The following is a 20,590-nucleotide window of genomic DNA, read 5'->3' on the forward strand; positions in this document are numbered from 1 at the left end:
CTTGGTATGCTTTTATTAGTTTTGGCATTGTCTTCTTTGTTTAACCTTGATGAATTTGGGTGAGTTAGCTAGTCCCCAGATGACTTTAGTAACGGTAAATTGGGAGGTCAGTTGATAGAGTTGTGGAGGCAGCTTATTCAAACTAATTTTAAGTTATGGATATATCTTTTTTTTCCATTTTCTCATTAGGACCTGCAGTCAGTTTCTTCTGGCTCCCACAGAGTTCATTACCAGGTAACACATAATTTACTCTCCCTGTTTCTTACCTTCCAGCCAAAAGAAGTTCATTTTTCAATTAAGGTCTCATTTGGATTAGAGTTCACATCTTCCCTAGAGAGAGAGTTCACTCTAAGAACCAAGTGAAGTAGGCATTCTGATTCTTTTGCATTTTTCTGGTTTTGGACACTCCTGGTCTAGCACAAATTTGACTGTGGATTTCCTCCCACATCATTTAGAAAAGATTATATAGTGAAGCGCTTTCGCTGCCAAATGCTAGAAAACTTAACTCAAACTTGACAGGACTAGAGCAAAAAGTTTAATCAAGGGTGGATTTTACGGACCATTTGTCCATGGTTTATGCTGCATTTTTCTGCTGGATTTTTGGTGTCTTCTCCTTTTTCTGTCAATTTCACCCCTGGTCTAGATGTTTCCCTGGTCCAAGATGGCTGCCATCAGCAACCCAGGCTGTATGTTTCTCCCTTACATCCAGGAAAGTGAATTGTCTGCTCCCTACAGCCATCCGAAAAACTCTCAAGTGCGATCCGATTGGCCCATCCTGGTCTTTTGGACACGATTCAGTAAACCCAGCCTGCCTGTCTCTAATGACGCACCTCCAGTCCACACAGAACACAGCTATCGTTTGCCCCAGCAGTCTTTGGGAGTGCACTTTCTTCCCTACTTCCCCACCTCTGCTGTGCTACACACAGGAATCTCCAGCTCTCCTCTGACCCATTCGATTTCTCAGGCATGATTCACAGATCAGTGCACAGTATCCCGCAAACTGGCAGGACACACACAGAGCTCTCTGAGGAGTCCCTAACACCCTTTGCTCGGAGAAGCCCAGTACCCTTGCACGCTGGGAAGGGTGTGTGGGAGCCAATGGCTCTCCAAATAAATAATCTCCTAGACCCTTTTATACCTCCACAGCGGGGAGGGGTTTAAAGATGTTTAAGTTTGTAAATCTTGGTTTAGCACCTCCTATTTTGTTACACATGAAACTTCCAATTTAGCATTCTTCTGCATAAATAACAAAAACAACAATTTTTCAAACCCTACACCTATAGGCTCTAGGTAGCTTTCTTCCCCTGCCAATGCTCTGTACCCTCAGCCAAAGCAGCTTTATTGTCCTGAGGCTGAATGACCAGCATGGCCTTGGTGGTGTTATTTGTTTGTATGCTTATTTCTCAAAGTGCCCCATTATCCCAGAGCCTTTGCTTCCATCAGGCAGCAGTGGAAAGGGTGTGAATTCACCTAGGATGTGTTTCCATTGGGAAAATTAGCTCTACTTCTGAGACTATTTTAACCAACCATTAAAAGGCAAATTTCCACTTTATTTTTTAGACGAGCACACTGTTTCTCACATCGTAATTTGCCTGTTTACCTAGAGCCACCATCGAGGTGTAATTTTATTTTTTTTAATATAATGCTTTTAAAGCCTAAAGCTGTTCATTACTTTTTAAAAATTGGCACTGTGGTAGCTCTAAGATTTGAAGAGTCTTTTTTAAAAGGAGTGTGTATTTTTTACTCATGGACATTTTGAACCTTTGCAATTTTATCAAAGTACACATTTCAGGCATTTATCCTAACTAGTTTTATGAATCTAATGCATTTAGTATCCTGGCTTATTTGATGTAGTTATTTTGGTGTGAGTTTTGATAATGTGGATATTTTGTACCATGTTTTCTTTATGCCATATGTGTACGTATTCACAGAGATCAGAGAATGGTTGAAACTCTAGAATATGATAAGGATATTTGTTTCAGTTATTATTTGATCATAAAAACATGCAGAAGAATTAATGGTATTCATCTGACTGTATCAAAATTTTGCAATATTTTTTGTTTACTTGCAGTCAAGTCAAACCTTGGTGTCAAAACTGCTGCATTATCAATGTCTCTTGAAAAGGTTTTGTCCACTGACCATATAAAGTCACCAATGCATTGATCAAAGATGAGTGTCAGGACTGTCACTTCGTCCACACCCCTCCCTGCAGAGTTATAAAAAGCAGGATCCTTGGGTAGCAAGGGAAAGTTGGAATAAAAGAGATCTGTGGAAACCCAGGATCTGCTCATTAAACAGGAAGCTTAACTGAAAGAGACTGTGTTTAAATTAACATGGCCAGAAAATAGGGAGGGTGGTGAGAAACTTTTCTGAGCAGAACAAAGGAGAGCCGGTTGCAGCAAGGAGTTGGGGGCATCTAAACATTCACATTTGGCTGGGACCTCGGCCAGACAGCAGGAGGAAGAAGTTGGAGGGATGGTGAATAAAAAGTTCTGTTTTAGTTGTACTCATTTTGATACGCCTCTTAGATCCAAGAGTAGAAAGTTGGACGTATGGATTTTAATACTCTTTGAAAAGTGGAGGCCCGGAGATAGAAATTTGAGTCATTAACAACTAGATGGCACTCAAAACTCCGAGGCCAGGGAGAGTTTGGATAAAGACGAAGGCTCAGTGTCATATCTATGTCTACTGATTGGTCAAGAAGAACACACGTTTCAGAGAACAATCAGGCAAGAGTCATGGAAACTGAGATGAGCAGCAGGAAAGCTGGAAATCAGGAAGGTGGTATCATGAAAGCCAAGAGTGAAACATGTTTCACAAAAAGGAAGAAGTCATGAAATGTGTCAAATGCTTTTGAGAGTTTGAGATGATGTAGATTGATTTCTCTATTTTTCTGAGGATGCACATACAATACATGGGATAGAGGTGTTCTTAGTTTTATGTAGAAAGTGACAAAACCAACTGGCAGGAAATGTAATACTAAATCTTTTGTTTTCGAATGCAGAAACCAGTAATGCCGAATCTCTAGTCTGTCTTGGTGGGAGTTAGGGGGTGAAACGTGGACCACAAAATGCATTCAATGCGTTTTAGTGAACTTTCTTGTGTATGAGATGGTACCAAACATGCATGGAGAATTAACCCTGATAGAATGAATAAACACCACTAAGTTCAAAAACTTGAGACATTTCTGTCAGCTCACTAATTAGCAGTTGGGAGTTTAGCCAACTCTTTTCGAAGGCTAGAAAAATCTCAAGAGAAAACCAGCATTTAGCAAGCTGTACAAGTTAGTGCCTGAGACACCTTATTAGTGAGTTATATGGCAGTTCCCAGCCGTGTGAGCATTTCGTTGGTTTGGTTTCTTCCTTTCCCACATTCATAGCGAATTGCCAACAAAGCACTAAAGCTCAAAAAATGACACCTTGTATTAACCTAACAAGGCGTACTGGGTTATCCCAGGGTGCTGGATAGTTATAGCCTGCTGAAAATTCCTGCCTACACCATTTATGAGGTGAAAATACAAAGGCGCTTCCATCCTAATGGCATCTCATGGAACCAGTAACTGATAGTTCAGACAAGCAACATGCATTGTGCTTGCAGAGTCTCAATATTCTTGAGCTCGGCAGCTAAACTAGAATTCATAGAAAAATTGGACTCTGCCTACCTAGTTGATAAAGATGATTTTTGAGGTCATTTCTTCTCTATTCTCTCTGTAGACTTTATTATATCCCATCTTAACCCCAAGTCATCAAGTTCCTAAGAAGTAGAAGCACACTTAGCCATTCTCAGCTGAGGGAGACTTTGCTCCTCATGTGGGATATTTGGCAATTTGGGCATTTTTGTGGGTCACGGTTAGAAGAGGTGGTGCTAGTGAAATCTGTTGAGTAGAGGCCAGAGATGCTGCTAAATATGTCACAATGCACAGGACAGTCCCCTATAACAAAGAATTATCCAGCCCCAAATGTCAGTAGAGAGGAGCCTGAGAAACCCTCAGTCATTCTGATGGCTCTCAGGGATGTGATTGGAGAGCATAGGTAGATGTAAGTCCTAGATGAGGAAACAGAAAGAGGAGCAGAAAGAGAAAAAGTAATGATGGAAAAAGAGTCATCTATGGATATGGTTGAGTAGAATAAACAAAGAACCAGGAGCAATGGAACCAGCCACAATTAGCGTTTTTTGTAGACTGACTTCCCCCATTTTCCCAGTGAAATGCACTCTGAAGTACTGATGTATTTGGTTCATAGATGTGTGCTTTCCAGAATATTATGAGCAAATAATTTGAGAATTTGATGAATACAGTAGGATTCAACAGTGGGTTCAAAAAGGGATCCATCACAGTGATTTCTCTTCTTTAAGAATTAATTTACTTAAAACTAACAGTAGAATGGTTGGAATATTTCGAAATAGATGTAAGACATCCTTTAGAGACATCTTTCACTTTCTTCCTTAAGAAAACTTGATCAGATCTGAGCCTACATCTATTTGTTTATCTTCTGACCTCCTTTGTTTCCCTGCAAACCTACCTGATCCTCGAGTGGGGGTGGGGGTGGGGGTAGATTTGTGTTGTGTTCCACCAGAGCTCTGTCTCGTCCTAGGCAAACAGTATTTGCCCACACAGATTTGATTTCCTTATCTTCTCTTAGTACTGGCTGCCTTTCGGAATCTGTCTCTTTTCTCTGAAATCTCTTCGTCCTTAATTTGTTTTCTGAATTCTAGAAGAGTCTTTCAATGGATGGGCTGAAGCAAGTTTAAGGGAGTCATCCTGGTAATTAATTTATCTTGTATTCAAGAAGAGCAGGAGTTAGCTAGGAACGTTGTAGAATGTTGTTCCTTTGGGCTAGATCAAAGCTGTCGGAAATGGATTGAATAAGGAATTAAAATAAGACTTGCTTGGGGCCAGGTCTCTTTGCTGTTACTAGTGAATAATGCTAAACACACACACACACACACACACACACACACACACGCGCGCGCGGCTATTGTCCTTAATGGAGGACTTTCTCATGCAAAAAAAGGGCTCTTGAAAATGTTAGAACAACTCTCATTTCCATCTCCTACCACATCATAACTATTTCTTCATCTTTCAAAGCTGGTTTTGAAAATGGGCGTCCCATTTCTGTATTTTTCTGCTGCAGGAGTTGTGAGTGATAAAGTAGGTTTGAAGGGAAAGAATTTAGAAAGGTAAAAATAATAATGGCTAGTCTATTAATTGGGATTACAGTTGGACTGAGATACATAAACACATATTTCTAACCATCCCTGATTCACTGAGGATGAGGAGATATTATTATACAACTTGGTGATGGAAGGAGAGGAAAAAATGAATGAATAGATGGGTTGGGCACGGGAGATGTCAAGGCAGGCAGGTGAAAAATTTGGATGGGGAAACGAGAGACATTTAAAAATAAAGCAATTATTGCCTGGACATTATTAAATGAAGTAGGGATTCCCACCCAAAGGGACTTCTATTTTGCCTCTGTTTATGTCCTCCCTACATTTAATGAAAGAAAATAAATTTCATTCACAGTGAAGGTATAGTTAAATGCTAGGTGAATATTGCTTAATTGGATAACCTACTGGAGTGTGTAATGGGACTGCTGTGCCTTCATTAAATTATGTGTGCATCAGCTACAAGTAATTGAATCTAAATTAAGGGCAAGTTTGGCATGTGTATCCAAATAGTGGTTCAGATAATTTCCTTATCAATTACATATAATTCATGCCAGTTGACTTAAAAATATGTGTGCATGTGTATAAATTTGTATATATATATATATGTGTGTGTGTATATGTGTGAGTGTGTGTGTGTGTGTGTGTGTGTGTATGAAATAATTTACTTTCATGCCTGTGGCTATATTTTTAGCATGAGAAATGGATTTTCCATTAGCATATATCAAAAGAGAAATTCACGTATCAGGGAGTTTTGAAATGAGCAGTATTTGCTAATATTATTCATCTAAAGAGCATGCAATTTTAGAAGATTATTACCTTTAAAACCTAAAGGAGCGTAGTATGTCCAAGGTTATATCATTCTCCCTACATTATAGAGCAATGACAGTTGCATTCATCTAAATTGCACCATTTATGAGAAGAAACATAAAAAAATAAAAAAATGCGCAAGTCAAGTAATCTTACCTCTTTGATGAATCGTTGATTTGAGTATGCAGTTTGAGAGGCCTGAGGAGACTAGAAGCCCTAAATGAGCACCGAAAGCTATTGATGTGATAGTGGCACAGTTCAGGTAATTATGTGAGGACCTCCTGAAATATTAGCTGCGTTCACACAATCACATTTCTTAAGTATCTACTGTCAGATGCTTTTGAAAGGTACATATTTTAAAGCTTGGTTTCTTTTTTTCTTTCTTTTTTGATTCTATCAGAAATTAGGTCTGTACATTTATTTATTTATTTATTTTTTATTTTATTTTTGTGTACATTTATTTTAATGTGCTGCGAAACAAAAATACTTCCGGCTATTCTTGTTTCGTGACATGGATGCTGCCATGTCTACTCAAGAATGTCTGTGAAGCTAAGGTCTGCCCTTCAGGCCAATATTTGCCCTCTTGCGAGGGGCTCTTTTGTTTCCCTCACTCCTCTTTCCTGCTCCAGTCTGATTCATGGTCCACACTGCACTGCTGGTCACCTTCCTGCTGCCCCTGAATCCAGGATTTCTTAATGCCAGGGCCACCTACTCTTCCCGTGTGCCAGACCCTCTGTTGGCAACGAGCTGTTTACCTGATGCGAAGTGTATCCCCCACAATGTGTTAGCAATGAGAGTTATTTAAAACAGTATTTCAGCAAATTTAATATTACTTCTGTACTAACATCACTCACTGATATTATAATTCTCTTTTCTGAGTAGGAGAGAAAGGGGTGTAGATGGACAAGATGTAGGAATTATGTGAATCCTGAGTACAGAAGAATCCATCACCTATAAACCATCATTAGTTATGATTGTCAGAAAGAAGTTCATGGACCATCGCTTTGAATTACTGTGAATTCCTTCTCAACAATCTGCTTCCCTTAATTCCTGCTCCCCTGTTATGCAAATGTGCATTTTTCTCTGACAGTAAAATCCTTGAAGTATTTCTCTTGACTTGAACTACTTGTGTCCTGAAGTGTGCCAGCTTTTATAATCTTGGCTTATCGTAGTTTTCCGATTATACAGAATTCCAGACTTCTGCTTGGTTTTTAACCCTCCACCCAAAATACACATTAGGACAGCACTTTTCTGCTATGCATCCTTTTGTACCTTTTTCCACGTCTATACAACGGTACACACATGCACAGAGGGTGCTTAAAATGTATACACATTTTAAGAAAGGAAAACCATATTAAAATTGCAATACTTAATATATACTGATAACAAAAGATGAACACAAGTCACGTTTGACTTCTGCAATTACAAGAGGTGCTCAAAGTGGTTCCCATCAGCGTCCAGACACTTCTGATTACAGAGAACTACTGCTTGAGCAATGTTGACCAAAGTGTCCATTTGTATACATTTTTTTGGCACCGCTGGTATATATGTGTGGACTAGATTAGATCCAAAGGGAAAATTTTGTTGAGACTTCATTGCTTTTACATATGTTTTTAATATGTAAAATTTTTAAACAAGTAATTTAATTGCTTTGCATTATAAATCTTCCCTAGATTGGGGAGATATTACATTTTTCCTTTGCAGTTCAACATAGTACCACATTATGGTAGTAAGTGTCCCCTTTTGGGTTTTTTTTGAACAAGGTCGAAAGCTTCAAAAAAGGAGGGAGAGGATGCAAACCTAGTTCAGAGAAACTTTTAATCTTCAGGTGGGACCAGGAAAGTATCGCATTATTTTTTAATAAATTATTTTTCATGAGATTTCTGTGCCTTTAATTAGTCAAGTACTGATTAATTTCAATTATTAAGGCAATATAATACTCCATATATGTAGTTTTTCCACTTGTCTGTTTTTCAAAAAATAAACACAAGTAGAACTTAATGGCACTTTATTTAGATGGCTGAAAGCAAACATTTGGGAGGGATCATGGATGGAAATCAGCAAAAAGTTCATTACCTCCTTCTGTATAGAAATTGGCCTGAATTTAGCCCACGACCAAGAGAATAGCTGCCAGAGAGAGAGCTTCATTGTCTGATACTGCAGTCACCGGTAACTTTGGAATAGTAATTGCTGTTCCTGTGTGTCTGGATATTGTTAAGGCATATTACTGATGAGAATCTTGTTTTGTTGAATTGTCTCTGACCTAAATTTTTGACTGTTGAATTAGTAGTTTTTTAACCTTTGCGGGTTTGATAATCTATGGGAAAAAAAGTGGTTCCTTTATCCTGGAAAATGCACATACACATAGACACACCAAATTTAGCATGACGTTTCAGGGAGTTCAAAGATTGGCTGAAGTATTTAAAGACCCAGAAGTGTTTTGAAGAGCTCTATGTCAACCATTGTGTTTTCACCAAGCAAACTGGTCAAGTTCCATTTAAACAAAACATCTTGAAGGACGTTGAGTTATACCAAATGCTTTGTGGGTCAAGGTGAGAATAAATAAATGAACAGAAGATAGGCAAAATAAATGAATAAAAGCCCGGCACATTCATGAAATTCTCCAGACACACAGACAGTCATACATAAAAAAGTATACAATTATATCAGTATTACTTTACCAGTCTATGGATCAGTGAGTCACATGACTAAGGCAATATATCTATCTGCATTTTATTAAACTAAATTAGATAATATGCAATATTCTCTAATTTGAATATTTGAGCAATAACATTATTAATCTTTAGGTCTTTAAAATAAATCAAGCATTTCTTTTAGGATACTTTTTAGGATATTTAGGATATTTTTTAATGGTGGTCTCGGTAGCATTTTCGATATCAAAATTTAGAAAGTATCCTTGGTGTTTAAGTCCCTTTACTTCTAGAGAAGACAGCCATGTTTCTGTTTAATATCTTTATTTATAGGCTTTCACAGTAACCACTAAATATTTCAAATAACTTTTACTTTTCTTGATTTATAATTATGTTTTTTACCCAACTGAGACGTGTTGGTAGCTTTATATGTTTTGTAAAAGTACATTAAAAACCTTAAGTTCCTTTAAAACACGATATTGATGTGTCAAAATTTAATTCTCAAAATGTCTAACGTAATTCTCGTATAAATAGGCACTGAGCACATGTCAAGATTTCATTTAGCTTAACCATCAGGGTGACAAAGCCAGTCCAAAAAGGAGGAGTATATATTTTTCTCTGTGTCCATAGCTATATCAATTCTATATGTATACATATAAATTTTGGTACCAGTTCTCAAGGACACCAATTTTCCTCTATCAATTATTTAATTTACAGAATCCATTAATCTGAAAAGCTCCATATACCCAAGCTTTCTAATAATAAGATGGATCCCTTTTGTCCTGGTAACTTCATGTCCATTGTTCTAAAACTTTAGCCTACATCAGACTCACCAGAAAGCCTTGTTAAGCAGATTGCTGGATTCCACCTCCAGGGTTTCTGTCAACTGGGGGTGGCTCCGGGAATTGTATTTCTGACAAGTTCCCAGCTGATTCTGCTGTTCCAGGGTTCACACTTTGAGAACCACACATAGGTTTTGATTGATAGTCAAGTGAGGCAGTAAGGAGTATTGGTTAAATTCCTGAGGACGTCAATGCAACCTCTGATTGGCTCTCATCTTCTGTTATTCCCATTTTCTTCTTCTGACCCCTCTGTACACATAAGGTCATCCAGACCCAGCTGCTCTTCAAGGATATTCCCTATATTTGAACATCTCCCATCCGTACTAAGGGTCAAATCCCAGTGTTTTTCCCATAGAAACTGGCCCCCTTCCTCACTGGTCCTATTTCTGTCAGTGATTTCAATGTCACTATGAGCCAGAGCTAGAATGCTCCAACTCACGGGTTGGAAACTAGAGTGCACTGTTTAATTTATTTTCTAAATTATCATTGGTAGAGTTTCTCTTAATAGAGAACATTTTTGTACCAGTGTGGAGGACCAAAATGTAAGTAGTAGCCAGCTGCCAGTAGTTCCTCAGCCTCACAAAGAGAAAGAAAGAAATTCCTCGGAGGAAGTCAATGTCCCAAGTTCTATCATCTATGAATGTTTAAAGGAATAATTGAAAACCTGGAAATTTTATGTGGGACTTTTTAAAAAATTTTACGTGGGAGTTCTATGTGAAATAATTCATTTCAAAGCAGAGTCCCTATTTCTGTTTCTAGTAAAGAGATATGGTTTGGTCTCTCACTAGTGCTTTGCTTGGGAAAGGATGCTTGCTCTTAGAAACAGGTGATATGGTAGTGTCTGTTGAGTGAGGGAAGCCCCTCAGGTCATTCCGATGGAGCCACAAGCATGTGTCTCTCTTTTCAGGACCAAGAAACCTCCTTCCCCAGGGCACTCTCAGCTCAGAGACTCTCTCCACGGTGGTGCTTTCTAGATGGTGAGTGTTTCTGTATTTCATGGAGGGGTGGAGGGTGGGGAAGAGCAGGGCAAGACATTAATGGATAAAGTGGACATTAGTTTTCCAAAAAATCGTTCAGAGACCCTTTACGTGGCTCCATATGATGGTACTTAACCTCTCAAATGATAAGGACTTGCTGATAGTGCAGTACACCTTCCTGAAGTCATTTCCCTCAAAGCAAGTTGGTTAACTCTGGCTGAAATTCTCAGCATCAAATCGCTCAAGCGGACATTTCCCTTTCAGTGCCCCCCCCCTCCATTTCCTGAAACATGAAGAGTCCCTGTCTTACATTGAGGCCAGTAGATGTGTTCAATAAGTATGGGATGGGTACTAACATGTATGTTACTTGCATATTGTAGAACTTTCATATAATTTTCATTAAACCATTTCAGTGTGATGCATACATTTTTATCAAAGTGTAGAGAATTTCGGTTGCATTCATATCTGCTCTGTTGAGCATGACATTGAATGCTTAGTAGCTCAGTTATTTTCTGATTGGGTAATGAGTCCATTTTCCAGTGCAAACATCTCTCGCTCCATAGATTTTGCCTAATCCTACTTTTCTATTCCAATGACCCATATTGAAGTAGATTTCTGCTTATATGCTTGCTACCCAGTGTCCCTCTTGTCGGTGTGGACATGTGGTTTCCATCATAGACCCCGCTCATGTTTATCTGTGTATATATCTGAGAGGATCTAAATGTGGATAAAATGTGTGAACGACCAGTATTATGAAGATGAACACTTGTATCTATATGAAATCTAACCCACATAAATCATGACATAGGTTTTCATTAATGGCTTGTCACCTACCTCTGAAGGTAATTTACACTGTTCTTTTCTCCAGCTCTTCCATTCCCTACTCATGAGAAATATAATCACTTGTTTTCCCTGAACGCACAGAGGAACAACTTATATTTAAGAATACCAAGAAAACTTACATGAATTGTTCTATGTATAGTCTGTTTTATTATATATAGCCTTAGATAAAATTATACTTGTAGAGAATGGTCTTAACCCAGATTAGTTTTACTCTATAAATAGTTTTATTAGAAACCTTTAACAGGTAATTACAGTCGTGGTTAAAAAGAACAGACTAGAATAAGTCCTTCTCAGGCAGATTTTACTCTCCTGTTGGTTTTAGAGGGCAGGGAGCGTGACTGTCTTGTTTCTTAGCTCATTTCCTTTGGAGAAAAGCTAGTCATTAAATATTTATGATTTTTGAATGACTATTTGCGTTTTGAGTTTTTCCCTCTAGTACTATGTACTTTGTAGAAAATCTATGTATAATAGTTGGACTCAGATGTAAGCAAGGAGAAAAGTAATTCTTTTCACTATTAAGATTAATCAGAATAATTTCTGAAAACCCAAAGTTTGTAAGGTTTTTTTTTCTCAAGCCACAGCTGCAGCTCAATCTCTTTTGGATGGATATTTAAATTTATATATACATATATATATATATATTTATTTATTTTTATTTTTTTTCTTTCTGTTTTGCTTTCTTCCGACATAGCTTAGGGACTCAGTTTTAAACTGAAATGATTCCTTAATACCAGATGCAGTCCCTGGCTCTGCCTCTTCAAGCTCCTTTCCAAAAGGAGAACGCTTCCTTGGAAAGTCTGGCTACCACAGTTTTTTGGGTTTTTTTGCTAACTTTATTTACTTACTAAATACGTAAGGAGTCCCAGCTCTGTTTAAAATCCTGCGCTAATATCTGGAGATGTTAAAGAATAAATGAAACACAGACCTTAAAAGAGGCAGGCATCTCAGTGTCATCATTATCTGTGAAGGTGGTTTCTGTGAGAATGGAAACAATGCAAATGTGTGTGGGGTAGGAGCAGTGAATTCTCTCTGGGGTCGGGAGGATGGATTGAGCGAGGTTTCGCAGAGGAGGTGGCATGTGGTTGGTCTTTAAAACACAAGTAAGATTTAGATAGGCAGGTATATGGGGAAAGAAGGGGTTTCGAAACAGTAGGATAGCAGCAGCTGAGGCGTTGGAGTCCTGAGTTTCTCTTAACAGATTAGGGACCAGTCAGTAGTCCCTAAATGTAAGGTTTTTGATTGACGTGGTAGGTCAGAAGGTTATAAATTTAGTGCCAGATCACAGGACACTGAATGCCACACACTTTTTTCTCCCCCCCCTAGCAACTTCTGCTGATCGCTTTTATCGAATAGACAGATCTCAGGTAAGTTTTCTTGAGCTTACTTGTGAAAGTGAAAAAATCCCAAGTAAATATGCTTTGTTGGCGGCTAACCTTATACATTTTTATAATGGAAACATTTACAGACTTTGGAATGGTACTCCTAGCCTAAGCCACGGGCTTTTTGTCTTCATGTGTTTTGTGATTTATGGACTCAAGATAATAGGGCTTGACCTTGCAAATGAGTACGGAAGATAAGAGACTTGTGAATATTACCACCAGCCTGCAGTCCAGATTTTTAATTACACTGCCACTTTTACTGCTTTCTAGTCAAATTTTATGCCTTTAAACATTTGAGAACTTGAGGGTATCTCTAGGCTACTTAGTTTCAACTAATCACTTCCCAGAGTTCAGTAATGAGAAAATAAAATTCTTATGCCCAATAATAACAAGTGTTCCCACTCTCGAAATTCTCCTGTAGAAAGTCCAGTATGAAATCCAGCTATAAAACCAGCTGTTAACCATGCTACTTAGCCTTGACCCTATCCTGGGTTGGAAGTCAAGGTTATTGTACGTGCATGCTGGACCAAGTCGCATGCAGGTGTCACTACGTTGATAGTAATTGGGAGGAAGAAGAGGAAAGACCACCTCTGGTTCTACCTAGCAGGATCCTGGTCAGCTAGGAATCCAAACCAAGGGGGATTCACCCCTCCTCCTTGCCAAGTTCTTGTTACGATGTTGCTTCAAGGAGGGAAATCCACTGACCCGGCCCTTGAAAATACACTGTGGTCATTGACTGTGTCACAGAATTTCATGACCCCCTCAAGACCAAGAATGCTTTGTTTTGTTCTTCTTCAGATGATGGGTTTGAGCCTCCTGTCAATCATCTGACGGATTTCTTTTTCTTCCTTAGGAACATTTGCACTTTGTGATGGAGATTTCTCAAGATGAGGTTTTTATTCTGGACCCAGATATGGTGTTGTCACAGCAGGCGGGGACACCTCCAGGAATGCCTGATCTGGTGGTGGAGCAAGCCTCAGGGTGAGTCTGCGTCTCCTTGGGTGGTGTGATGGTCACCACAGTGACATCAGTGTCTCTTGTGTGGCTTTGGATTTGACATTTCTAATGACATCATCCCTGATCTGTGGGGGATCCATTCCAAGACCCCCAGTGGATGCCTGAAACCATGGATATAACAAACCCTGTATGTACTATGTTTTTTCCTGTACATACATACTCCTGATAAAGTTTAATTTATAAATTAGGCACAGTAAGAGATTAAAAACAATACCTAATAATAAAATCGAGCAATAATAACAATATCCTGTAATAAAAGTTATGTGAATGTGGTCTCTCTCTCATTAAATAGGATGTTATTAAAAATCATCATATCATCATTTCACAGCGACCCTGCAAATTTGGCACTATTATCATCCTAAATTCATGGATAAGAAAATTGATGCTTAGAGGATTTTATAACTTTCCCAGATTGCACAGAAAATAGATGGAAAAATTGAGATTCTGTCCCAGGTTTTCTGATGCCAGAGCTTGTGCATTTAACCACTGCATTGAACCACCAAAATATTCATAATACTTCTAAGTTATTTCAACAATTCAAAAATATTTATTTAGAACTTTTTATGTGACAGGGATTAGTGTAAGCCCTTGGGAAACAAGAGTACCCAAATCAAAACAGATAAAAATCTCTGCCCTTTGTGAAGTCTAATGAATTTCAGTGGTTTACTGGTATGTAAGACTAAATAGTTACCATAAGGATTTCCCTGGAAAGCACACACACGTGCACTCAAATAGCATATACAAACTGTGCATACATCCTCATTCACTATAAACAGACATACTCACTTAAGTAACCCCTATGACTGTTTACCCCTCTTCCCTAGTTTATTTGACCATTACTGCTATTTCTGAGTCTCTCCCGCTCTGCTAGAGCCAGCTGATATCCATAGTATGTAGGAGAGTGTGTGACGCATCAAGAGAAGACAGAAGTGGCAGGATGGAAGAGATCTATTGCTGTGTTTAGGAAGCCAGCCGTAGTGATACCAGAGCTGTTCTGGCAAGAAGGGAAAGCCGACAGGCGCATAGGGTGGTCTGATGTAATGCTAGGAGCCCCAGAAGGTGCCGGAGAAAACCACCTTCACAGTCCATGTACTGAAAATCCAGCCTGTTAGTTGTGGGGTGAGATGCCGTGTCCTACTGCGGAAGCAGTAGGTACTGGAACCTAGGTATCCTCCCACTCCACCCGATCTGGGTTCTAATCCTTGATCTGATAAGAGTGAACCCATTCTGCCAAGGTCTCCCTGGTCTTTGCCCTACCTGTCATTCTCCCCATGTCAAATAATGGCCAAAAGAAATGGCTTTGCTCTGGGTCGGACCTCTATTAGCTCTAGCTCCAAAATGAAGGCAGCCTGAAAATCCACCAGAACTTGAATCAGTGCCTTTCTTATTTCTCATCCGGGGCCCCCTCTGGAAATAAATGACCAACAGGGAAGCAGTGAAAGAGGATGGGCTTTGTTATTTTCTAATCTGCGTTTCTGCATCACGCTCCATGACTTCTTCTTTATGTCACCTTTTAAATCACATCTCCTGCAAATTCAGTTTTCTCATCTGTCAGGGGGGCAGAATCATACAGGTTGAGAAAATTCAATGACATAATCGATGTGAAATGCCTCGTAAATACCCAGTGAAGATGAATTTCTCCTCTCACGTTTAGAAACAAGAATCGTCTTGAGAAAGAGTAGAGCGAGTCCTGTGGCTGCCTTTGCTAAACTGTCTGGTGCCCTTCTCTCTCCCAGAATGTCAGACTGGTGGAACCCTGGCCTACGGAAACGCATGCTGAGTGATAGTGGGCTGGGCATCATAACTCCGCATTATGAGGACTCATATATGAAAGATCTCAGCCATTCCCGTGTGCTACAGTAAGAGTTCTCTCTCTGTTCTTTTCCTGTGTGCCCCTGTGATTGCTGGGAGAGGAGTGCGTGGGGCCCTCACCAGTGGGAAGGATTCTCTTTTCCGTGGTGTTCATGCTGTCTCATGACTGTGTCACCCCGTGGTGTGACATTTTACTCATTTCACTCACTTTTACCCACCCAAACCCCTGACGGAGCTTCGCTTTTCGTTCCTCTTACTCCCGAACCACACCGAGACCTTTCATGTGGCTCTAGAAATACTTTCGACCTCCCCGGTGTTTGCTTTACTGGAATCCAGTGTTGACCAGATGTCCTTATGTTGGCCGCGTCGTGACAACATGCATGAGAGAGATCATGAATAGTTTGGAAGTGACATAGTTTTCATTTGTGTGAACATTTCCACGTGCCGTTAGAGCTGTTTCATTTGTGTCCAGTCCTGAGCCTGTGGACGTGTCCTCTGGGTAATGCTGCCAGGTGGTTTTGTTGGCTCAAGTGAATTCTGTCTTTCTACATAAACAACGCAGCCTTTGTTCATAGATCAGAATAGTAGGTGTGCTTTCTTCTGAAGCCCGGTCATGGTCAGAAGTAGGGTGAATGTCGGGAGTTTGCAATAGTGTCAGCACATTTATGTCCAGCGTCTCCTCCCTCCTGTCTATTCATCTCTGCAGGAGCAGGTGCTAGGGGCAGGCTGTGGTCACGGCCACACTCAGTCACGCCCCCCGTTTGACATCAAGCCCATCACCCCATCTCAGAGGTTATGCAAGTTCATTGCGACCCATGAAATTCGGCTGGTTTCCAGTCCCATCCAAGGCCCTCGTCGAATTGAATAGTGGCCTTGTAACCACACTGTCTCACTATTTTTACAAAATAACAAGATTACTACAATTCTTAGAAGCCTAGGGTTAACTGAAGAGGCAAGAAGATGCATTGTTTCTAAAGGAATACAGGAAGCAATTTCCGTATGACAAAGGGGAGAAAAATGAGAAATCTGCAGCTAATTATTTCATTGATAAAGGTTGTACTCAGACACTCTGAGAGCAAAGGGTGACTTCATTTTAATTGCTTCTCTGTACCACCTCTTATTTTGTTGTGTGAAGAGTGGAAAGGAAAAAGTGAATTACCATGGATTTTCCTTTTTAATTAAACCATGTCCTTAGTTTCTGATGGCATTTTGATTGTTTACAATTCAGATGTTTTTTCCATTTCTATTTTATACAGAATTGAGGCTTGTGAACCAGGATGTCAGCCACCCATTGATGACTAATAAAAGTGTCCACCTAGCTGTGGGCAGATTTATTTGAAAATTAGAGTTTTAATTAGCCACAGAAGTAGAAATTAAGCCTAGAGAAACCAGATGAATGTTTCAGTTGTTCTTATATACAGGCTATTTCAAAAAAAGAAGAGTATGATCTCAATATAGTTTCCTATGCCCTAATTTATATGTGAAGTGGTAGTTTCTAAGATAGTAAATATTCTTCCCAAGAGTCACAAATAAATGTACTACTTTGCATAATAGCCAAGTTCTTACAACTCTATATCAGCTTCAACTCTGATTTTTTATGTGGGTTGTACTATTTTTTCAGGGATTTCTCTTAGTTTTTCACTGATCTTCAATTGGCAGATACCAGTTTTCCCGGTCATTTACACTACCTTAGCTCTTAAATACACTGGAGCAGCTGACTCTGAATGGTACTTTGTTTGTTTTCCAAGTGATTTGGCAGAAAAAAGTTTTTAAACATTCACTGCTAGCCTCTGAATCTTCCCAGCTGAATCTCCAGACATCGTGGAATACAGACAAGTCATCTCCATTGGGCTCTGTCTGAGACCCTGACTCAGAATCTGTGAGCAGAATAAAAATGGTTGTTTTAAATCACCTTTTTAAAAGAGTAAATAATTTACCCTACCCTAATTTGCCTATTAATTCTTTAAAAAAATTTTTTTATTGTGTTCTTTCATTCCTTGGGAAAAGCATCTCTTTATTTCCTTCAGAGGTCATCTCTGATACAAATAGGTATACTTGTGGTTATGGAATAATGCAATTATATAGGAATATATAATAATATGTAATGCAATAATGTCAGTAATAGCTGGTATTTATTAATAGAATACCTCCTACTTTGTACCATAGTTAAATAAACTTTAATTCTTTCAATAACTTTTAAATCTCACCATTGCTTAGCAGATGAGTAAACTGAGCCTCACAAGGGTTAAAATATTCGTCTTCAGTCACCCAAGATAACAAACATGAGAACCGTGGTTTGAATGAGGTTGGCTTGACTGCCATCTCCATGCTTTTTCCACTGTCCTACATTATCTTCCCTAAGGGCCAGCTCAAAGGGAGGGTTCTCAGAGCCCCACAGCCCAAGAAAGATTTATTTTGACTTCTGTTTTTCTTTTAGCCATTTTCAAAGTGAAAAATTCTGCAATATAGGGAGACTACCGTGTTTCCCTGAAAATAACACTGAGCCAGACAATCAGCTCTAATGCATCTTTTGGAGCAAAAATTAATATAAGACCTGGTATATTATATTATATTATATTAGACCAGATCTTATAGTAAAATAAGACCGGATCTTATATTAATTTTTGCTCCAAAAGATGCATTAGAGTTGATTGTCCGGCTAGGTCTTATTTTCGGGGAAACACAATATGTATATGCAATATGTATATATGACTACAAATTTAACCAAAAGTAAATATCGTTGAGAGTTAATTTTAAGGCAAATATTTTTGCTTTTTAAAAAAGATTGAAACAAAAAATGATGATGGTAAACATTTATTTAAAGTATATTAAATATATATTAAATATACCTAAATCTAAATAAGTACAAAAATTATATGAAAGGTACTCACATGCTAACCATCCTGATATATCTTGTTATTGTTTCATGTTGTTTGCATTAAGTCTTTCTTTCAATTCATAAACAACATAGAATAGCATAAAACTATATATTGTTTTATGGGCTTTTTTTGTTTTGTTTTGTTTTATCTTTGTGCTTTCCATCACCTGCATCATACAATGCATACACTTTGGAACTTGCCATTTCATTCAACATCATATTTTTTAATATGTATTTATATTGATACATATGTATGTATTTTTTTTAAAATCAGTTTATTGGATAAGGCATTGACATCATAAATATACCATAATTTATTTCTCCATTTTCATGTTGATTTCCAATATTTTATTATTTAAGAAATGTAGTGGACGTCCTGCTACGTGTTTCGTTCTGTGTTGCAGGATGTATATACAGTTTTAACTTTACCTGATATTGGAAAATTTATTTTCTCATTAGAAATATTGAAGAATCAGTATGTGAACAGGGTTTGAAGAATTAGAGTGATATTCTAAGAACAACAGGCATCTGGTGCTTCCAGCTTTAAAGTTCCAGCCATGTGGAGATAGGAAAAGTTCAATTTCAACATCCTATTCACAATGTCAAATAACCTACTATAAAAAATAAAAAAAATAAAAAGGAAACTTTAAATTCTGGGAGCTAAAAATACTATTCATTAGAATTTGTAGGAAACCAATAAAATGGTATTCACACAATGGTGTATGGTTCTAAATTGGTATCAGAAAACTGATACCTGCCAATTGAGGAAAAGTGATTGTATAAATAAGCAATCAATTTGATAAAGTTAATGAAGAATCCCAGAGTAGAGAACAAAGAAACAAAAGAAAAATAATAAAGACACAAATCAATAACAAGGAGAATAAAGCAAAATATAATAGATGACTACCAACAATGTTTTTTTAAAATGATTCTTTAGAAAGGTAATTAATACAGGAAAAATTATGAGAAAACTCATAAAAAGTAAATATAATAGATGACTATAATAGATGACTGTTAGGAAACATAGAGCGCTGTAATTGCAACCTTTTCCCCTTCAAACTTATTTCTGACCAAACCCCCTTGAGTCTCCCCAAGGTTTTCTCATCGTTTTAAACTTTACTTATTAGATCCATCAACCTTCCTTCTACTTCAGGGACACTGAGACAGAATGAACAAAAAGAATGAATTAGATTTCCATAATTACTGGGACTCTTTGCATTTATATTATAATTTCATATGGAATAAATATTATAACTTTTAGGAAAAAATATGTTTATATATAATATATAGACAGAGACCACTTATACCTAGGTCCTCTACTAGAGACTATAATTCCAAAGAAAGGTGTACAATGCATATGGGGTCTTTGAAACTTACGGAACATAGTAAAAAACAATCTTTAAGAACCAATTTTGAAATAAGTTGGTGAGAAATGGTTGACTCACATTATTATTGCTAAAACCATAGGGAATTTGTTTTTAAGTTCAAAAAATGTTTTCAGTGTCTAAGAAAGGTCTACTTAAAGTAATGTGATTCTGAAAGAGGTTTGCTTTTATCATGGATTGTACCACCACAATTAAAAACAAGAGTATATTTCATTTTTAAAAATTTTTGCAGGGAGAATCTATTTGAATTCTAAGGAAGACTTTTTTCAACTTTAGGGTCTGTGAGATTTTCTTTTTAAGGCACTCGATGAAAACTCTGATGAAACTCAGTGACAATTCTTTCCAAGTTATCTTTGAAAATAGGATAGAATTAACTCAATCATATGAGTTCAAGGAAAGCCAGTAAAGGGACTGGGAGGTCTCCTTTAATTTCTAAATAAGAATGGTTTCTTTTGGTTCTTATATTTTGTGGTTTATGTGAAACCCCCAAGTTGACTGAAGGAGAAGCACTTTTTCTTAGTATCTCCAAGTGATAAACCTGAAAGAGCTAAGATGAAGGTCACACAGGTAAAAATAGAATATCTTGCCACCAGACTAAAACACTGGGAGACGATATAATGAACCACCCGAAGGCAGATACTCAATCCAGACATCTGTGTCTACGCAGGTATCTGTTTCCCGATCAGCTAAGCAGAGCTAATGGGATTTTTATGATAGGCAGAGTATCTCTGTCTCTCACCAAAGATAATGTCAAAAATAGAACTATAATGAGTCTGCTCTGATTTATAATCTCATTGGGATTCTAAGAAACAGGTTGGGCCATTCATTGA

At 38.1% G+C, this 20,590-nt stretch overlaps 1 protein-coding gene across 13 annotated transcripts in view; it reads left to right on the plus strand.

The window, feature by feature from the left end:
* DGKI (diacylglycerol kinase iota) overlaps positions 1–20,590 on the plus strand; it is a 376,792-nt gene that overhangs the window by 295,284 nt on the left and 60,918 nt on the right. For 10 of the 13 annotated variants that reach the window (XR_012490351.1, XM_074315319.1, XM_074315321.1 and 7 more), the window contains 5 exons: positions 190–234; positions 10,377–10,446; positions 12,613–12,653; positions 13,522–13,649; positions 15,422–15,544. Coding sequence is in view for 11 of the 13 variants with exons in the window: in XM_074315319.1 (XP_074171420.1) it covers positions 190–234; positions 10,377–10,446; positions 12,613–12,653; positions 13,522–13,649; positions 15,422–15,544 (407 nt within the window). In the remaining 2 variants the exon portion in view is untranslated. The remainder of the gene's footprint in view (positions 1–189; positions 235–10,376; positions 10,447–12,612; positions 12,654–13,521; positions 13,650–15,421; positions 15,545–20,590) is intronic. The other 3 variants (XR_012490352.1, XM_074315323.1, XM_074315329.1) reach the window with 1 other exon arrangement.

Source organism: Rhinolophus sinicus, linkage group LG11 (assembly GCF_036562045.2).
Source record: "Rhinolophus sinicus isolate RSC01 linkage group LG11, ASM3656204v1, whole genome shotgun sequence".
Taxonomy (NCBI): Eukaryota; Metazoa; Chordata; class Mammalia; order Chiroptera; family Rhinolophidae; genus Rhinolophus; species Rhinolophus sinicus.